At 37.3% G+C, this 18,330-nt stretch overlaps 1 protein-coding gene across 5 annotated transcripts in view; it reads left to right on the top strand.

The window, feature by feature from the left end:
* Positions 1 to 18,330, top strand: part of apba2b (amyloid beta (A4) precursor protein-binding, family A, member 2b) — a 113,829-nt gene that overhangs the window by 72,118 nt on the left and 23,381 nt on the right. For 4 of the 5 annotated variants that reach the window (XM_073836191.1, XM_073836194.1, XM_073836193.1 and 1 more), the window contains exons 3-6: positions 4,304 to 5,500; positions 8,242 to 8,322; positions 11,029 to 11,068; positions 11,881 to 12,026. In XM_073836191.1, the coding sequence (XP_073692292.1) occupies positions 4,346 to 5,500; positions 8,242 to 8,322; positions 11,029 to 11,068; positions 11,881 to 12,026 (1,422 nt within the window). In that variant the 5' untranslated portion in view covers positions 4,304 to 4,345. The remainder of the gene's footprint in view (positions 1 to 4,303; positions 5,501 to 8,241; positions 8,323 to 11,028; positions 11,069 to 11,880; positions 12,027 to 18,330) is intronic. The other variant, XM_073836195.1, reaches the window with a different exon arrangement.

Below are 18,330 nucleotides of genomic sequence, written 5' to 3'. Positions count from 1 at the left end.
AGTGCTGTTTTTTAAAACATTATATTCACCAAATAATACAAAAAAAGTCAAAATTTTAAGCAGTACCACTGAGTGCCAAATTAACATATTAAAATTATTTTTTGAAGGGTTATGAAACATTGAAGACTAGTGTAATGGCTGCTTAAAATTCAGCTTTGCATCACAGGAATAAATTACATTTTAAAATATTTTTGAATACAATACAATTTCTGTGAGCATAAGAGACTTATTTCAAGTGTATAGGTTTATTAAAATAAAAAACAAAAATAAAATTGGCTAGAAATAATATTTATATTTGTCATTAAATTATTTATTTATTTATTCATCAAAATGCATAATGTTCTTCACATAAATAAATTACTGTTGTCAACTGATTCAAAAAATTTACTTATTAATAAATATTTTTTATTATGACTGAAGGTGAGTATCACTGATAACAATATGACTGAGACCTCTAGGAAATTGTTCTTTTGTCCTAGTTTTAAAATTTATTAGACTTAAAAAATAACTTCTAATTTAAGTGAACGTAAAACAATCTTCACATAAACCCACTATTTACCTGTGCCCTTCCGCAAGTAGAAAATATACAGAAATTTAATAAAGTTATCAAACACTAAATTTATAGATGAATCCTTAAAGCTACACAAATAATTTATTTCCTCTTCCACTTTGATTAACAGACAACACAGCAGCTGGGTAATTAGACTATTTGGCTGCTATTACTTTAAGAGCTGCCGCTGCTGAACATGACACTTGCTACAAGCACAGTAGAACGGCTGACAGGACAGGAAAATTTGTTTTTTACTGGCATACGGCCTGACAACATCTCATCTGACCCGCACTTGTTTAAATGTGAAGTAGAGTTGGAGCGTGAAGTTTCGACAGGACTAATTTAAATAAAAGTAATCATGATTACTTAATTCATAGTCTTCTGTTTTAGTTAGTAGAATCTGCTGAGAAAACAAATGTGTATGTCAGTGTAATGTTCCAAATATTAAAATTGCCATTATGCTGATGACATAATTAGACTGCTTTGGAGACTTTGAAAGTCAAGACTGAGAAAACAGGTGTTGTTGTTCACATCTTCTCAGCAGGAGCGGTTCAATGATTGTTCTGGTGTACATGTGGAATGAACATCAGTCAGACTGGATGACTGAAATTGATCAGGTGCTGAGAGCTGAGAAGAGATTGTGCCTCCACTCAGAGATCGATACACCCCAACAGTGCTTGAATATGTGGATGTGTTACAGCTGAACTGTTCAGTATCACACATCAACACCTGTGTTGTATAACTCTGGGGACTTCATTGGAAACATGGTATTCTCTTTTGAAGGGGCCATGACATGTTTTTTTTAATTTATTTTTTTATGTGCCTTAAGGTTTACTTATAATGTTAAAGGGGTCATATAATGTTGTTAAAAATAGCATTATTTTGTCATTTTTGTAATGCAGTGTGTTTATGTGGTTTGAGGTTCAAAAAACACATTATTTTCTGCATATTGTACATTATTGTTGTTTTTCTCTGCCCTGCCTTGTAACAGCTTGTAACACTCCAAAGACATAGGAAAACATGAAATTGCATTATATGACCTATTTAATAAAGTTTTTTTGCACAAAAAACAAATAAATATGTGGAAAAATAATTTTTTTTTTTTAACCCTCATTCTGACTTTCTTTAAAGCATACTGTTTTTGAGGGAGCATGTCCTTTAAGGCAGTGGTTCTCAATCCTTGTCCTGGGGGACCCCTGCTCTGCACATTTTGCATGTCTCCCTTATTTAACAAACCTGATTGAAATCATCAGCTCGTTAGTTCAGTTTATGTATCTCTCTCCTAATGAGCTGATGATCTTAACAGTTGTGTTAAATAAGGGAGACTAGTGTTGTCACAATACTGGAATTTCTAACTTCGATACCATACCTTGAAAAATATCGATATTCGATATTATTTTCGATACCACAGAGAAAAAAACTGCCACAATATTAAGGAGGTAAATTTCTTTTTTAATTTAAAGATAAATATAGTCTAGAACATGACAATGAGGTATATGCATATGTACACTGCTACAGCCCTGTTCAGCTTAGCTTCATTTGAGTTTGTTTCATACTTTATTTGCTGTTCACATATAACTGGTAGTGTAGGTCGTAAACTTTTTTTTTTCTTTTTAGACCACACTTTTAAAATTAACTGAACTATCTAACTAATCTTAGAACTTAAGTTAATGGTAAAAGATATTTGTTAACATCAGTTAACATGAATAAACAATGAAAAATACTTCCAAAACATTTATTAATCTTAGTTAATTTAAAGTTAGTAGTTAAAGTTAATTTAAACTATAATTTACTACTACATTAACTAATTAAAATCCAAAGTTATATCTGTGAATATTTTTTATTGGACCAGAGCTAACATGATCCGTTGTGTTTTTATTACCTACCGTTATCAAAGATTCAAATATACTGTAACAAATGCATTGCTCATCGTTCATAAATGCTGGTTAATACATAAACATTATTTGACGAACAGATTTTAATGCCGGATTCATAATCAACGATACACGCAAGCAAACATGCGTGCATAACACACAAAAAACAATGCTCTGGATATCATTTAGACAAATTGCAGAATTTAAGTAATGATTTTTTTTTTAAATAAAGTTAAATAAGCGCAGTTCAGTTAAGGTATTTACTCGTCTAAGATTCCTCAATCTAATTATATTAACGAACTATGGTAAAAAAGGGACAACACTCATATCAGCAACAATAATAGGCAATCTTATTTAATGATTCAGATGATAATGTTAAAATGAGAACAGTTCTTCTTTATATAGACTCGGTTGTCTGTCTTTCCGGTGCTTTGCGAAGTTAATGGTGTTAGTGCCTTTTGTTAGCATTGCTCTGTAGCAACTCTTACATATTGGCTTGCTTGTGTACTTCGGCTTTCCATGTTCATTTGTTTCATATCCGAAATATTTCCAGATAGCACTCCTGCTGTGTTCTTTATCAAACAAAGCCGGTCGTGGGGCACCGCACTCGCCTTACTATTCGCTTCACTTGAATGAGACGAGACAGGCACTGCGGTCACACGCCTTTGTGGAGAAGTGAAAGTGACAGCTCGGCTAGTATCGATACTTCGGGAAATTAGTATTGGTATCGTTCAGATATTTCAGTATCGATATTTATCGAAATATTGATATTTTTGACAACACTAAGGGAGACATGCAAAATGTGCAGAGCAGGGGTCCCCCAGGACCAGGATTGAGAACCACTGCTTTAAGGCTTGTCAGTAATCGACCACTGTTATGACTGGCTAACGTTATTGCATAAGAAAACATTATCAATGCCCCCCTCACTATTGCATCTGAGTGTTTTGACAACATGATCAAAAAATGGTAATTTCCAGACAAAACAATATGAAATCATTTACTTACTGTTTATCATGCAGCTGCAGTCAGATCTAGAACAGCTTCATCTTTCAGCAAATGTTTCTTTGTGAACTCTCCATGACACTGTGCCTCGATTACAAAACAACATGCTCCGAACAATCTAATGACACAATCCGGGATGCCATTAAAAATAATCTGTACACTTGTTCCTTATGCTGGGATCCTTCTGATATCTATACAAAGATGCAAACTAGCTTTTTAAACCAAACACATCAAAGCAGACTTTCTGTCACTCCATCTGTCCTATTGACAAAAGACCCAAGTGCGTGGACTGGGTCAGAAAGTAAACGCACAACTGTTTACTGTATCCAGTGTAGACAAGAAAGCGGCAGTGATTGTAATTTCTATTTTCTTATTTTCTCGACACTCGCAATCTTCAAGGGATCATCCATTAAGCTACTGAACACCAGTGGATGGGGCCTATGGTGAGAAGATGACTATTCGTTGATGTCTTGCTCTGGAGGCAGTGTTTATGAAAATGTTTGTGCCCGGGTGACGTCACCTTGCACCTCAGATCCAAGATGAGACATTTTGGAGCTTGACTAAATAAATACTTTGTTTGTAATGAGTAGGGTGTTTTAAACTATGAAACTTGCAGGATGTTGTAATGGTACAAAGACCTCTTATATGCCAAAAGATCAAGGCAAATTTGATTTCTCATGTCATGAACCCTTTAATCTGATCGTAATGACACTTATGTTGGTTCGTCAGATACATTGTGGAGAAGTTGATTGCTCAAAACAAGGGACTTTCCACCTGCATGTGCTTTTTCTTATGTGTCAGGGTTTTGTTGACTATTTTATATGAAAGTGTTGATTAATGTTGCCATACTTATTATCAATGTGTTTTTGTTTGGCAGAATTGAGGTTTCCAGTGATGATCGGCCTGTGAGTGGTTCTCAATGGCTCAGAGGAAGAGGCCAGGGACCAACAGCAGCATGGCTACAGAGCCCCATGCTTCAGCTCCACGCTCCTGCCCAGCTTCTTACCCCGACGCTGAGCACCCTAAGGAAGAGTATGAAGAGCACCAGGACCCTGAGGTGTCCCAACACTCCTACCACAACCAAGAGGAGGCAGATTTGACAGACAGCCGACCAGCCACACCCACCACTCCAGACCACGCCCACAGAGACTACCACAGCCACCCGGACAGTCTGGATGGAGACTCTAGCTCAGACTACGTCAACAATACGTCTGATGAAGAAGAGGATGATTTCGACGAAGGGCTACCAGAGGAAGATGAAGGCGTGACGTATTATATCCGCTATTGTCCTGAGGATGACAGCTACTTGGAGGGAATGGACTGTAATGAACCAGAGTACGGACATCCGGACGGTCGCATCGAGCCACCTCCGGACACGGACGAGTGCCAGGAAGCGGTTGAGGAATGGGTGGAAGGAGAACACGATGCACACGGTGATGATGGAGAAGTGCGTTGCGAAGTACTCGAGCAGGACTCAGACGAGCAGCTGTACGACGGCAGACCTGAACCTGTCCTCGATCACCACCACCAACACTATCCAGATCAGATTCCACCTCCTGCCGAAGATCAAGAAGAACAGGATGTTGAACGAAGTGAGGGCTACTGTCCTGACCAGGAGGAAGAACCGCAGGTGGGGCAAGACAGAGATGGTTACACAGGTGACTACTATGCCACAGAGGACAATGGAAACTCTGTGCGGGCATCACCCTACAGGAGGCATAAGGGCCTTGATGGAGAGACGGGAGAAGAGGCAGAGGAGGATATTGATCAGATAGTAGCTGAGATTAAGATGAGCATGAGTATGGGCAGTCTTAGCAGCGGCACTGATCAGAGTCCAGAGGATCTGGCGCCTGATCCAGCACCGAGCGGGTACCAGCCAGAGACACGATCCAAACCCGAACCCGCCCCTGCCCCCGCCCCATACCAGCCTCAGCCTCACCGTCATGACGGCAGACCCAAATCCCTCAACATCCCCCCTGCCAGACACAATGCGGAGCTCCAGAGGAACTTTAAGGTACGACCTCACACACCAGAGGAGAGACAGAGATGGACACAGGACCAAGTGAGAGAGCAGGTAGGCGGAATTGCATAGCAAGCTGTAAGTGTATCTGTATCTGTGGCAGCTTATTAAATGAAACACATGGTTCAGTGAAAATATAAGTTTAGCACAGTGAAATGAAAGCAGTAAGATCAACTAAATACATAAGACATTTGTGTTAGATATTTTTATCAATGTATTCAATTTATTTTGGACTAATATTCTGTAAAAGGAAGGGATGGAATAAATCTCCTATTGGCTCTGAGCGCTCTAGCATCTTTCTGGGGCATTTTGGATTCATTCAAGAGTGAATGTAATGGGTTTCTGTGAGTGTATCTGCCTGGTCTATGATGCATATACAATACTGTTCAAAAGTTTGGGGCTGGTAAGATTTTTTTTTTTAAATGTTTTTGAATGTAGTCTCTTACACTATAAAAAATGCTGAGTGAAATATGGACAAACCCAGAAACTGAGTTAAATGTTTAACCCAACCTTCTGGGTAGTTTTATTTAACTCAATTATTTCTTAAAGATTACTATATTTCTATAAACTAACATCTATTAATAAGTTAAATAAATAATAAACCTTTTGTCAACCCAGTGGCTAGGTTTGTCTATATTTTACCCAGCACTGGGTTGTATTTTTTACAGTTTATTCTCACCAAGACTGCATTTATTTGGTCAAAAATACAGTGTAAACATTATTATTGTAAAATATGGGATGACAAACCTAGTCATAAGGATTTATACATCATCTGAAATCTGAATAAATAAGCTTTTTATTGATGTATGGTTTGTTAGGATAGGAAAATATTTGGCCGAGATTTGAAAATCTGGAATCTGAGGGTGCAAAAAAAAATCAAGTTGTCCAAATGAAGTTCTTAGCAATGTATATTACTAATAAAAAATATATTTTTTATATATTTACAGTAAGAAATACTAAATATCTTCATGGAACATGATCTTTACTTAATATCCTAATAATTTTTGGCATAAAAGAAAAATCAATAATTTTGACCTATTACTACAAATATACTCGTGCTACTTATGACTGGTTTTGTGGTCCAGGGTCACATATGTTTACATTTTATAATAACACTTTATATATTTTAAAATATAATTTTTCTCTCATGACAGAGCTGTTTTAGTGGTCATTTAGTATCACATGATCTTTTAAAAATCAATAAAATATTTTCATTTGGTGCTCAAGAAACGTTTCTTATTATTACCATTTTTGTGGAAACCATTTAACTCTTTTTCAAGATTCTGAATAGAAAGTTGAAAGAACAGCATTCATTTGAAATATAAATCTTTTGTAACATTATACATTTACTGCATCCTGGCTGAATAAAAGTATTCTTGTTCTAGTTCCTGGCCCCTAGGAAAACAACAACAACAAAACTTGGACAGGCTTCTGTTTCCTTTTAAACAGTCGGAAATATTGATGTAATATTAAATGTTATTTACTTTAATCTAATAATAAAGATCATCCCCAAAGGGCTTTCGGAAATATGCATATTCATTATGATAGTTAAATATTAATGCGAATGTTGACAAGGCTTATTTAAATGCAAGTGGCATTTGAGTAAACGAGACTAGCCTCGAAATCCTGACAGCTGAGCAATGAGTAAAGATTTATGCTCTTAAGAGCAGATGCTTAAAATGTGATATTAGGAGATTGCATAGAATGGTTTCTTTAATGTAATGTAAAAGTATTTTTACATAATTTTGGGGGTAGTTTCCAAAGATAATTACAGAGAATAGGCCGTTATTACCATATACTGGCTCATTTCAAAGGGAAAGTGCTCAGTTTGAGCGGCAAGTTGAAACGGATGAAAGAAAATAATCTGGCAGAAATTGGAATCGTCTCATTGTAAACTAGACATGAAGGCGAACCTGATCAAAAGCAATTTCTTGAAATCCCCAAATATGAATTTCATTACTCATGATTTGTGCAGCCATTTGTTAATGCTCAGGAATAAACTAATTTCCACCCAGCTAGAATACATTACCCTGAGAAGCTTTTTAGATTCTGTCCCATTATTCTCGCTAAGGTACATTGTGTGGGTGTTTTTTTTTTGTTTTTTTTTCGCTTGAACAACCCAAAAATGAAAACTGGCTCATTTCTGGAAACCTCTGCCTAAAGTCACTAAGCAAATAATAAAGACAAACACTCTGATATGCATGCTTGGATCGTTGAAAAATGAGAGGAGGTGCTGACTTTCTAATTGAGTTATTTCCTATAAAATAGCTTACTTTGCATTTTCAAAACAGAATAGGAAATTAAATCTTTCCAAGAGGGAATTAGGTGAAGGGGTGAGATTTAGTCTGATTGCCTCAGTGGTCCAGTGAACGTCTTGTGAAGTTCTGTTACCCTCCTGCTTCTTTATTGCCTTTGGGCAATGAGGAGATTACATTTTATCCTGTCAGGCAACAAATGAATTTCATGAAGTAATAATGTCCTTATGCGTAGTAGACAGAGTGCTCATTTGAGACTTCAACTCCCCTGCAGATAGATAAAGAGTAAAAGTGTATTTTTTAGCAATGTGCGTTTCCAGTTAAAGACAACATCTGTTAAATTTGCCAACGTGTTTGAATACAAATGTTCGTTATATTGCATAAAATGTGGCCTTTTGCTTCTGATATGTTTCAGTTTGTTAATGCTGGTCATAAAGTGGCATGCAAACCCATCATCTGTGTCTTTTTCCACTTTGTGCATGTCAGATCTCACTCTCCACTCATTTGTCACTCATTTCTCTCAATTTAAAATCTTTCTAGGTGTCTAATAGTGCAGAACAGCCAAGGAAGCAGCAGCGGTCTGATCTCAATGGACCACTGGAGAACAACAATGTCCCTGAGGTGAGCCTGTAATCATACAACACATTAACCAATCAATATCTGACAGTATGCACCCCACATAATCACTGCACATTTCCATCAGAGCTATTCTAGTCGACCTGTCGTCTTATTTATGCCACATTTCTCTGGCTTTCTTAGACAGTTTCTCTTTTTTCCTGGTATAGCTAAGCTGTTGTACTAGCTTGCCACCATCCTCCCCCATGTGTTGATATAGTAAAATAATTGGCTTTGCCCTTTCCTGCCCTGGCTCTACTGTATTTACATAGAAAGAGGGGAGTTCAGCCTTGAGCTGTCTGTTCTGCGGCTTCTCTGCACATTTTTTATGCATGAATGTAACCTCCATAAGAGCTTCGCAACCTGAATGTAGGAGCCATAAAATATGAGACATCATCTGGGCAGTTACTCAAAATCGCCAAATAGGTGTTCAAAACATGTTTTATAGCGCTACCAAGCATTCTGCCAAGGACATTTTAAGATCATTCTCAACACAAGCTTTTCAATGTTTTTTTTTTTTTTTTTTGCCTTAATGAATGTTTCACATGTGAATGTAGGAGGTTGTGAGAATTGCGAATTTGTGAATTAGGGTCATGAGTATTGAGAATATTTATTTTTCAGCCTTCTTAAAGCCATTTCAAGTTTTCTGCAAGTCCTCTTGCCCAATATGTCAACACATAATGGTAATAAGCCATGAAGTATTCACCCAAAGGAATTCTGTTTGTACACATCCCTTGCTTTACAGTTCTACCTTATGTCATGTAAAGCAGTATTCCGTCTTGCCGTACTTCCTCTGAGCGCATTTAATTACCTTGGCCGATGGAGCTTTCGACTCCTTAGATTGCGTTTGATGAAGACCTCTAGAAGCATAACCTCCATTTGGATGGCTCTGTTGTAAAATGATGGCTATTACTCCGTCTGACGGTGTGTCTGTGTCCTACAGCTCTCGCCTCAGTCCTGCAGAGAGCCACTTCAGAATGACTGACAGGATTTTGTGTTGTGATACAATGAGCCACATCCAGAGTCATCTGGATGGTTTCCAATTTGAGTGTTTTGTTTTAGTTATTTTTATTTTTTTAAAAGAAAAATGCAGGTGCTTTACAATTGCATTTCCAATTCTCATTTTCTATTCTCTGTCTGTTTAGCAATATTTTTGTGATGACATTACTATATTAAAGTTATGATATCAGCAGTATCACACAAACATGTTCCAAATACATCCAAGTGCTGTACAAGCCTACTTATTTTCAGACTAAAAAGCATGATAAACAGTAAACAAGAAGTTAATATTCAGCGAACTATACACATTATACAAAATATTGCTACTTTGTCTATTTTGGCACAGCCAACTAAAAATTCAAGAGCAGAATTTGGAATAGCGTAATACTCTTACTATGCTACAGTGAGGTCAAAAGTTTACATCCCCCTTTCAGAATCTGCAAAATCTTGCAAAAAAGGATGATACAAAATGCATGTTACTGACCTGAATAAGATATTTCACATAAAAGATGTTTACATATAGTCCACAAGAGAAAATAATAGTTGAATTTATAAAAATGACCCCGTTCAAAAGTTTACATACACTTGATTCTTAATACTGTGTTGTTACCTGAATGATTCACAGCTGTGTTTTTTTGTTTAGTGATAGATGTTCACGAGTCCCTTGTTTGTCCTAAACAGTTACACTACTTGCTATTCTTCAAAAAAAAACTTTTGGTCCCACAAATTCTTTTGTTTTCCAGCATTTTTGTGTTTTTGAAGCTTTTCAAACAATGACTGTATGATTTTGAGATCTGTCTTTTCACACTGAGGACATCTGAGGGACTCATATGCAACTATTACAGAAGGTTCAAACGCTCACTGAGGCTCCAGAAGGAAAACCCATGCATTAAGAGCCAGGGGGTGAAAACTTTTTGAATTTGAAGATCAGGGTAAATTTAAATTATTTTGTCTTCTGGAAAACATGTAACATCTTCTGTAGCCTCAGTACTAATTGAAACAAATATGATATTTAGGCAAAATAAGAAAAATGTACACATCTCTATTCTGTTCAAACATTTTCACCCCCCGGCTCTTAATGCATGGTTTTTCCTTCTGAACCATCAGTGAGCATTTGAACCTTCTGTAATAGTTGCATATGTGAAATATCTTATTCAGGTCAGTATTAAATAAACAATAACATGAATTTGGTATGAAAATAATTATCATTCTGCAGATTCTGAAAGGGGGTTGTAAACCTTTGAACCACTTATTTGAATAATAATCAGTGCTTTTGAACAAATTGTTTGAGGTAATGATTCAATGACTTGCTTATAAAGGCAATCACTTGTTCAAGAAGTGAAACCGTTTTATAATTTTGCATCCACCTTATTCTTCAACACGGAAGTAAGCCAATGGGTCAGACTTCTGGTTCATTATCCATTATAAGGAAATAACAAGAAGAATAACAATGTGCAGTAATTGGCAAAACTGTTTGCACTACAAACCAGTGTGTTCATAATTAAGATAATACATAAATGTGATAATAATATATGTGTATTTGTATGTTTTTATTATATTTTGTATTTTTTTTATAAAATATATGTTTTTTAAGTTTACCTAGAGATTGTTTTTTTTATTTCCTAAAAGGTTAATGCTTTATAAGTATGCTGTGAGCATGTTGTGAGCATCACTCATATTTCATACATCAAACACTGTTTCTCTGTTTCTTAGCCAACAAAGAAGACGGCCTCATTTCCCAGCTTTGTGGATGGTAAGCATCTTTTATTGTTTGCTGCATTTGATAATCTGCCCCCAAAAGTTTTATTCTATCCAAATAATTAAATCAAGTCAAAAACAAATCAAATTCACCAAACCAACTCAGAGCCAGGAGATTAGAGAGCCACGCAGAAGAAAGCTTTATGTCTCAGTGGATTTACATGCTGAAATGCGGGGAGAATTTGTAAGCTGTTTTAATGGGTTGCAGTGGTGAGACAGTAATTAGAGGAGTCATGTTTGCTAATATAAGGGCACATTAGTGGATGCTCAGCTAGAGAAATACTCACAAAATATAGCAGGAAACAAAAGGAGTGCTCTGGAAAAGCAGGACAATCGATTGACCACAAGCTTATTTTTGGTTTACGGCAGCCTGAGAATGTATTGCTGCTGTCTTGCCTAGCTTTTGGGAACAAATCCTGCTTTCTATTAAAAGGATGGGGTTCTGTCACATTTAAACCTAGTGCCTGAATGATGGCAGCATAATGTGTCCCTTGGTGGGTGTCATGACGTCCACATTTCCATATCACACAAGCAGAATACTCCCAATACACCCTGCTTTTCCTCATGTGGCCACCTTCGTTCCCGCTTTTCAGTGTCTGCGGTTTTATCAGCCCTCACAGTAGGATGCAATTGAGAACACACACAAATTCGCACACACTTTCATACTCATGACATCTGCATGCAACTTCTCTGCCTGATAAGCTCACACTCATATACCTTATCAGTCACTGTGAGGTGGTCTACAGAGGAGGTGGCAACACAACAAATAGCTTTAATAATGAATTCTCAATGCTTCCCTTCTAACAGTGCCGGGTCCCTGTGAGCCTGAGGACCTCATTGATGGGATTATCTTCGCCGCCAACTACCTCGGCTCCACTCAGCTCCTGTCGGAGAGGAATCCATCCAAAAACATCAGGATGATGCAAGCCCAGGAGGCAGTGAGCCGGGTCAAGGTACAGAACCCTAGAACCTCTGTATTTCCGTGTTATTTTGGTGTGGCTCTCAAGCGACGGATGCAGAGTTCTGTGCAGAAAATGAGATGAGATGAGATTTGTTTGTTTACACCCCGGGACTTGTTGACTAATCACTGGTTATAGGATTATTTTCCGTGGTGTAGAAGTGTAATCCCTCTTCCTCCCAATTGGTTAACTTAGAAAGCCCTCCTGTTGCCATGTTACATGGAAAATTCAAGTGAGTTTATTGTGCTTTAAAACAACGTGTGGCGCAATCAAACTGACATTTTTCTTTCAAAGCACTTTGAATATGGACCTTCTCCAATTTAGGGGTTAAAAAAGAAAAAGATATTTATGCTATCTCTTTTTTTTTTTGCATTAGCAGTAAGGGTGTCAAGTTGACATTATCAAGTATGTCATCATTCACTTTGCAACAAGCAAACAAAAACACGTCTTGGAGAGTCCATGCATTCACTTAGTGATTAAAATGCCAGAAAAATCAAAACAAGTCTGACAGAACTAGTGACACAGTGGTGTTTCGTTATTGAATTAGTCTGTTTTTACCCAAATGTTTGAGTGAATGATTCAATTACCCATTCATAAACACAAGTCACTTTGTTTCTGAATGATTCAGGTTTGAACAAATCATTTAAATAAATGGTTCAATGACTCACTCATTCAGACAGGGACTTCTGATTGAATTTATTGATTAAATGTAAGAATTTGACATAAAAGATGAAACATTTAATATGTTTAAAAAAATGTAATCTTATGAAGGTAAATATTCCCCTGGAAATCAATTTCTGCCACTATTGTGAACTAACCACTGCACTGAATATGAAGAATAGGAAAAGCTTTGTGAGTCAGCTGTTTACAACAGCCAAGGTAATAGCAAAAAACACAGTCAGCAATATATATGTGACCCTGGACCACAGAACCAGTCTTGGGTAGCATGGGTATGTTTGTAGCAATAGCCAAAAATACATTGTATGGGTCAAAATGATCAATTTTACTATTTTTTTAAATTAATTTATGCCAAAAATCATTAGGATATTAAGTAAAGATCATGTTCCATGAAGATTTTTTGTAAATTTCCTACCGTAAATATATCAAAACTTGATTTTTGATTAATAATGTATTGCTAAGAACTTCTTTTGGACAACTTTAAAGGTGACTTTCTCAATATTTGGATTTTTTTGCACCCTCAGATTTCCAGGTTTTCAAATAGTTGTACCTTAACTAAATATTGTCCTATCATAACAAATACATCAATGGAAAGCTTATTTTTTCAGCGTTCAGGTGATCTATAAATCTCAGTTTCCAAAAATTGACCCTTTTGACTGGTTTTGTGGTCCAGGGTCACAAATTATGTCTAATTGTCACCAAGAAAAAAGTATAGTAGTTTTAGTAGTAGTAGTTTCAGAATCGCACACCACTAATTAGCAGTTACTCTAAATTGTGTTTTTTTTAATAGCAAAAGGCGATTCTTATTGCCAGGATGAATCTATAGGTTATGTACATCTATTCATTTTGCTGTCAATTATTGGCCATTGTTGGCACTCCATTAGGGCAGGAGTTAATGAATGAGTTGTCAGCCCTGTATTAGATGTTTTATGCTTTTCAGCACATTTAGCAATGGGAATCCACACAAGCCATGTGAGAAGCTGCTGTCCTACCTTAAATATGCTGTGCACGATGTGTCTCAATCAGTTTCAGACTGCCTGGCTCCACTCATGCTTGATATACTTCAATTTGGCTTTTTCAGGACAGAAGCAGTTCCAGAGTAGTGCATCTGAATATAAGAAATGGAAACATGCTGTAGAGCCGTAAAATTTGAATGCATCAGGAATATGCAACTTTTGGCTAAGTAAGATTGTTTATTCTTGACAGGAACATCTGTGAAGTTTTCAAATTACTGCTATCTGGTCCTGTGGATACTTAGATGGTATCAGAAGGTGAATGATTATAAAATGAATTTGCCATGGTACAAAGAATACCATTGTTTTGCTATGCACATGTCCAAAAACGTTATTTAAGGTGGTGAGGCATCGAATTTTAAACAGAAAGATAAAAGTATCTTTTAAATGCTTTGAAATTAGGTATCGCATTCCTTATCCTTACAAAGCAGAAGTCTTTTATCCTTAGTCTACATTGTTCCCTCTTGTATTGCATGTTATTTTAAGAGAAGACAGTTGTTGTAACTGCAGTGATGCTTCATTGCAGTCCTCCTGGTCAACAGCTGGCAGTTAATTTTACATGAGATGCTCCACAGTGGCCCACTAAGCTGCTCCACATTTAGAAACACATACCTGTGGCAAGGACAAGCACACACACCTACAGACACGCAGGGACACAATTTGTCAGCTGGGTGCACATAGACCCATGGTGGGCGTGAAGGATTGGGAATATGCCTCAGGATACCAGGATCACTCAACTATATCAGTGTAAATACAGAGGTACTGTAAATACAAGCCTCTCTGTCGTTCACTTTCACGCAGCTACACTATAGCTATACTGTACACCTGTCTGGTCAGTGTCTCTATTAGATTATAGAGGGATATTTCTCAGGGTATGTTTCAATCGGACCGTAGAATCGTGTGGAGAGGACTTTATGAGGTATTAGGCGATCTCAAGTAAGATTTAAAACTGTATACTGTGGAGAAGGAAATTTATCCATCAGCCATTGTGCATCACCTCAGTACTTTACAAAGGCTAAAATAAATGTAGTGCAAAAGAGATGAGACTGTTGCATGCAGCTTATTTCCTCTCAGAAGTAGTCAATTGGCATTATGTACAGTTGAGGTCAAAAGTTTACATCCCCCTTTCAGAATCTGCAAAATGTTAATTTTTTTACCAAAATAAGAGGGATCATACAAAATGCATGTTATTGTTTATTTAGTACTGACCTGAATAAGATATTTCACATTAAAGATGTTTACATATAGTCCACAAGAGATAATAATAATTGAATTTATAAAAAATGACCCCATTTAAAAGTTTACTTCCCCTTGATTCTTAATTCTGTGTTGATATCTGAATGATCCACAGCTGTGTTTTTGGTTTAGTGATAGTTGTTCATGAGTCCCTTGTTTGTCCTGAACAGTTAAACTGCCTGCTGTTCTTCTAAAAAATCCTTCAGGTCCCACAAATTCTTTGGTTTTTTAGCATTTTTGTGTATTTAAACCCTTTCCAACAATGACTGTATGATTTAGGGATGCATCTTCTCACACTGAGAACAACTGAGGGACTCATATGCAACTATTACAGAAGGTTCAAACGCTCATTGATGCTCCAGAAGGGAAAACGATGCATTAAGAACTGGGAGGTGAAAACTTTTGAACAGAATGAAGATTTTTACATTTTTCTTACTTTGCCTAAGTTTCATGTTTTTTTTTTCATTTAGTACTGCCCTTCAGAAGCTACAAAAGATAGTTACATGTTTCCCAGAAGACAAAATAAGTTTAATTTAGCCTGATCTCCAAATTCAAATTTTATTACAAAAAATCATTTTATTAATTTCAATACATTTACCATCAATACTGACGCTGCATATCTAATGTTTTGGCTGTGTTCATTGCATCCAGCACGTTTTTTCACTGACACGCCCCCAACTCGGAAACTCTGGGCTTAAAGGAGAACTCCGGTGTGATATTGACCTAAAGTGTATTGAATCATGATACCGAGTGTGAACGTACCTTGCATATCTCATCTCGTCTTGTCCACTGCTGTCCGAAATCTGGGGTCAGTTAGCCGATGCTCACAACAGCTTGTCAATGAGAGTCAATGGGGCATCGAAGCAGTCATGTAAATAAATCACTGTTTTACGCCATTTACGAGGCACAAAGTAGCTCCACACTTCTTTGGTAGACTTCCAAGGGCCCTGACATTTAAAACGAGACATTGAGAACTCATAAAAAGCACCGGTAGTTTATTTACGAGAAGATTTATACAGACAGTAACTGCAAGATGTTAAGCGATCGCCGCCATCTTGAATGTAGTCACGTTAAGTCGAGTGACGAGCAGGAAGGAACGTATCAGGTTTTCAACTTATCAGGTTGTAGTTTCCTTCCTGCTCGTCACTCGTCTTATCGTGACTACATTCAAGATGGCGGCGACCGCTAAACTTCTTGCAGTTACTGTCTGTATAAATCTTCTCGTAAATAAACTACCGGTGCTTTTTATGAGTTCTCAATGTCTCGTTTTAAATGTCAAGGCCCTTGGAAGTCTACCGATGAAGTGTGGCGCTACTTTGTGCCTCGTAAATGGCGTAAAACATTGATTTTTTTACATGACTGCTTCGATGCCCCATTGACTCTCATTGACAAGCTGTTGTGAGCATTGGCTAACTGACCCCAGATTTCGGACAGCAGTGGACAAGACGAGATGAGATATGCAAGGTACGTTCACACTCGGTATCATGATTCAATACACTTTAGGTCAATATCACACCGGAGTTCTCCTTTAAAGAATTTATTTTTTTCCCACTCGTAATAACGACTTTGTGGTGACATTCATGTGCGTCCAACTCGTAAATACTATCTATCCGAAATGACTTGAACGCACCATAAAAATCAAGGGGATGCAAACTGTAGAAGGGGTCATTTTTTATAAATTTAACTTTAATTTTCTCTTGTGGACTATATGTAAACATCTTTTATGTGAAATATCTTATTCAGGACAGTACTAAATAAACAATAACACAAATTTGGTATGATCCCTTTTATTTTAGTAAAATAATTAACATTTTGCAGATTCTGAAAGGGGGATGTAAAATTTTCACCTCAACTATACATGAGCTAAAAGTAGTACACCTGTTCAACTGCTTGTTAACACAAATATCTAATCAGCCAATCATATGGTAGCAACTCAAAGCATTTAGGCATGTAGACATAATCAAGACAATTTGGGTTCAAACTAAGTATCAGAATGGGGAAGAAATGTGATTAAAAGGTATAGTTCACCCAAAAATGAAAATTCTGTCATTAATTATTCACTCTCATGTCACTCCAAACCAATAAGACTTTCGTTCATTTTTAGATCACAAATTAAGATGAAATCCGAGAGCTTTCTGACAGCAATGGTGCTACCGTGTTCAAGGCCCAGAAAGGTAGTAAGAACATCATTAAAATAGTCCATGTGAATACTCCATTCTGAAGATAAACGAAGGTCTAACGAGTTTGGAATGACATGAGGGTGAGTAATTGACAAAATTGTCATTTTTGGGTGAACTGTCCCTTTAAATAACTTTGAATGTGGCATGGCTGTTGGTGCCAGACGGGCTGGACTGAGTATTTCAGAAACTGCTGATCTACTGGGATTTTCACACACAGCCATCTCTAGGATTTACAGAGAATGGTCAGAAAAAGAGAAAATAAAGTGAGTGGCAGCTTTGTGGGCAAAAATGCCTTGTTGATGCCAGAGGTCAGAAGAGAATGAGCAGACTGGCTCAAGCTGATAGAGAGGCAACAGTAACTCAAATAACCACTTGTTACAACTGAGGTATGCAGAAGAGCATCTCTGAACACACAACACGTCAAACCTTGAAGCAGATGGGCTATAGCAGCACAAGACTACACCAGGTGCCACTCCTGCCAGATAAGAACACAAAACTTAAGGCTATTTCACACGTTCTCACCAAAATTGGACAATAGAAGACTGGAAAAGGGTTTCCTCGTCTGATGAGTCTCAATTTCTGCTGTGACTTTGAGATAGGGTCATGACGACATGAAAGCATGAATCCATCCTGTTGTGCATCAACGGTTTAGACTGCTGCTGGTGGTGTAATGGTGTGGGCACTTTGAGCCCCTTAATACCAATTGAGTATTATAAAACTGATTTAATATATATACATGAATGTAATAATTAGCAAATTTCAGGTAATGTCTGTGTTCCTAGTGAACACATTTTGATTTGGTGAACTGAACTTCTACAGACATTCCCTGCTGAGTGAACACTGTGTAGGAACTTCTGAATCAGAGCTCAGCTTCAGCTTCCGCCCCGGTTTCTAGTGTTCTCAGACCACCTTCTGTTCCCTCTGCCGAGGGCCAATCCGGCCATTTCTCTCGCCTGCCACCTTTAAAAGCCATTCAAAATGAAACCATGGCAACACGCTCTCTCCTTCTCCTCTCTATCCCTGCTATTATTATGTGTCTAGATTTTTAAAAGTTGAGATGAGTTGCACAATCCTCCCTCTTTTCTCTCTTTTCCTCTCTTTCGCCTTCTTCCTTTCCCTATCTCACTCACACACGCACAACTCTGACATTCATGCACTCACACATCTGCTCTTCCACTCTGCAGATGATAA

Source organism: Garra rufa, chromosome 3, assembly GCF_049309525.1.
Source record: "Garra rufa chromosome 3, GarRuf1.0, whole genome shotgun sequence".
NCBI classification, from domain to species: Eukaryota; Metazoa; Chordata; class Actinopteri; order Cypriniformes; family Cyprinidae; genus Garra; species Garra rufa.
Note: the sequence above shows the minus strand (reverse complement) of the source record. Positions and strands in the feature narration are given on the sequence as shown.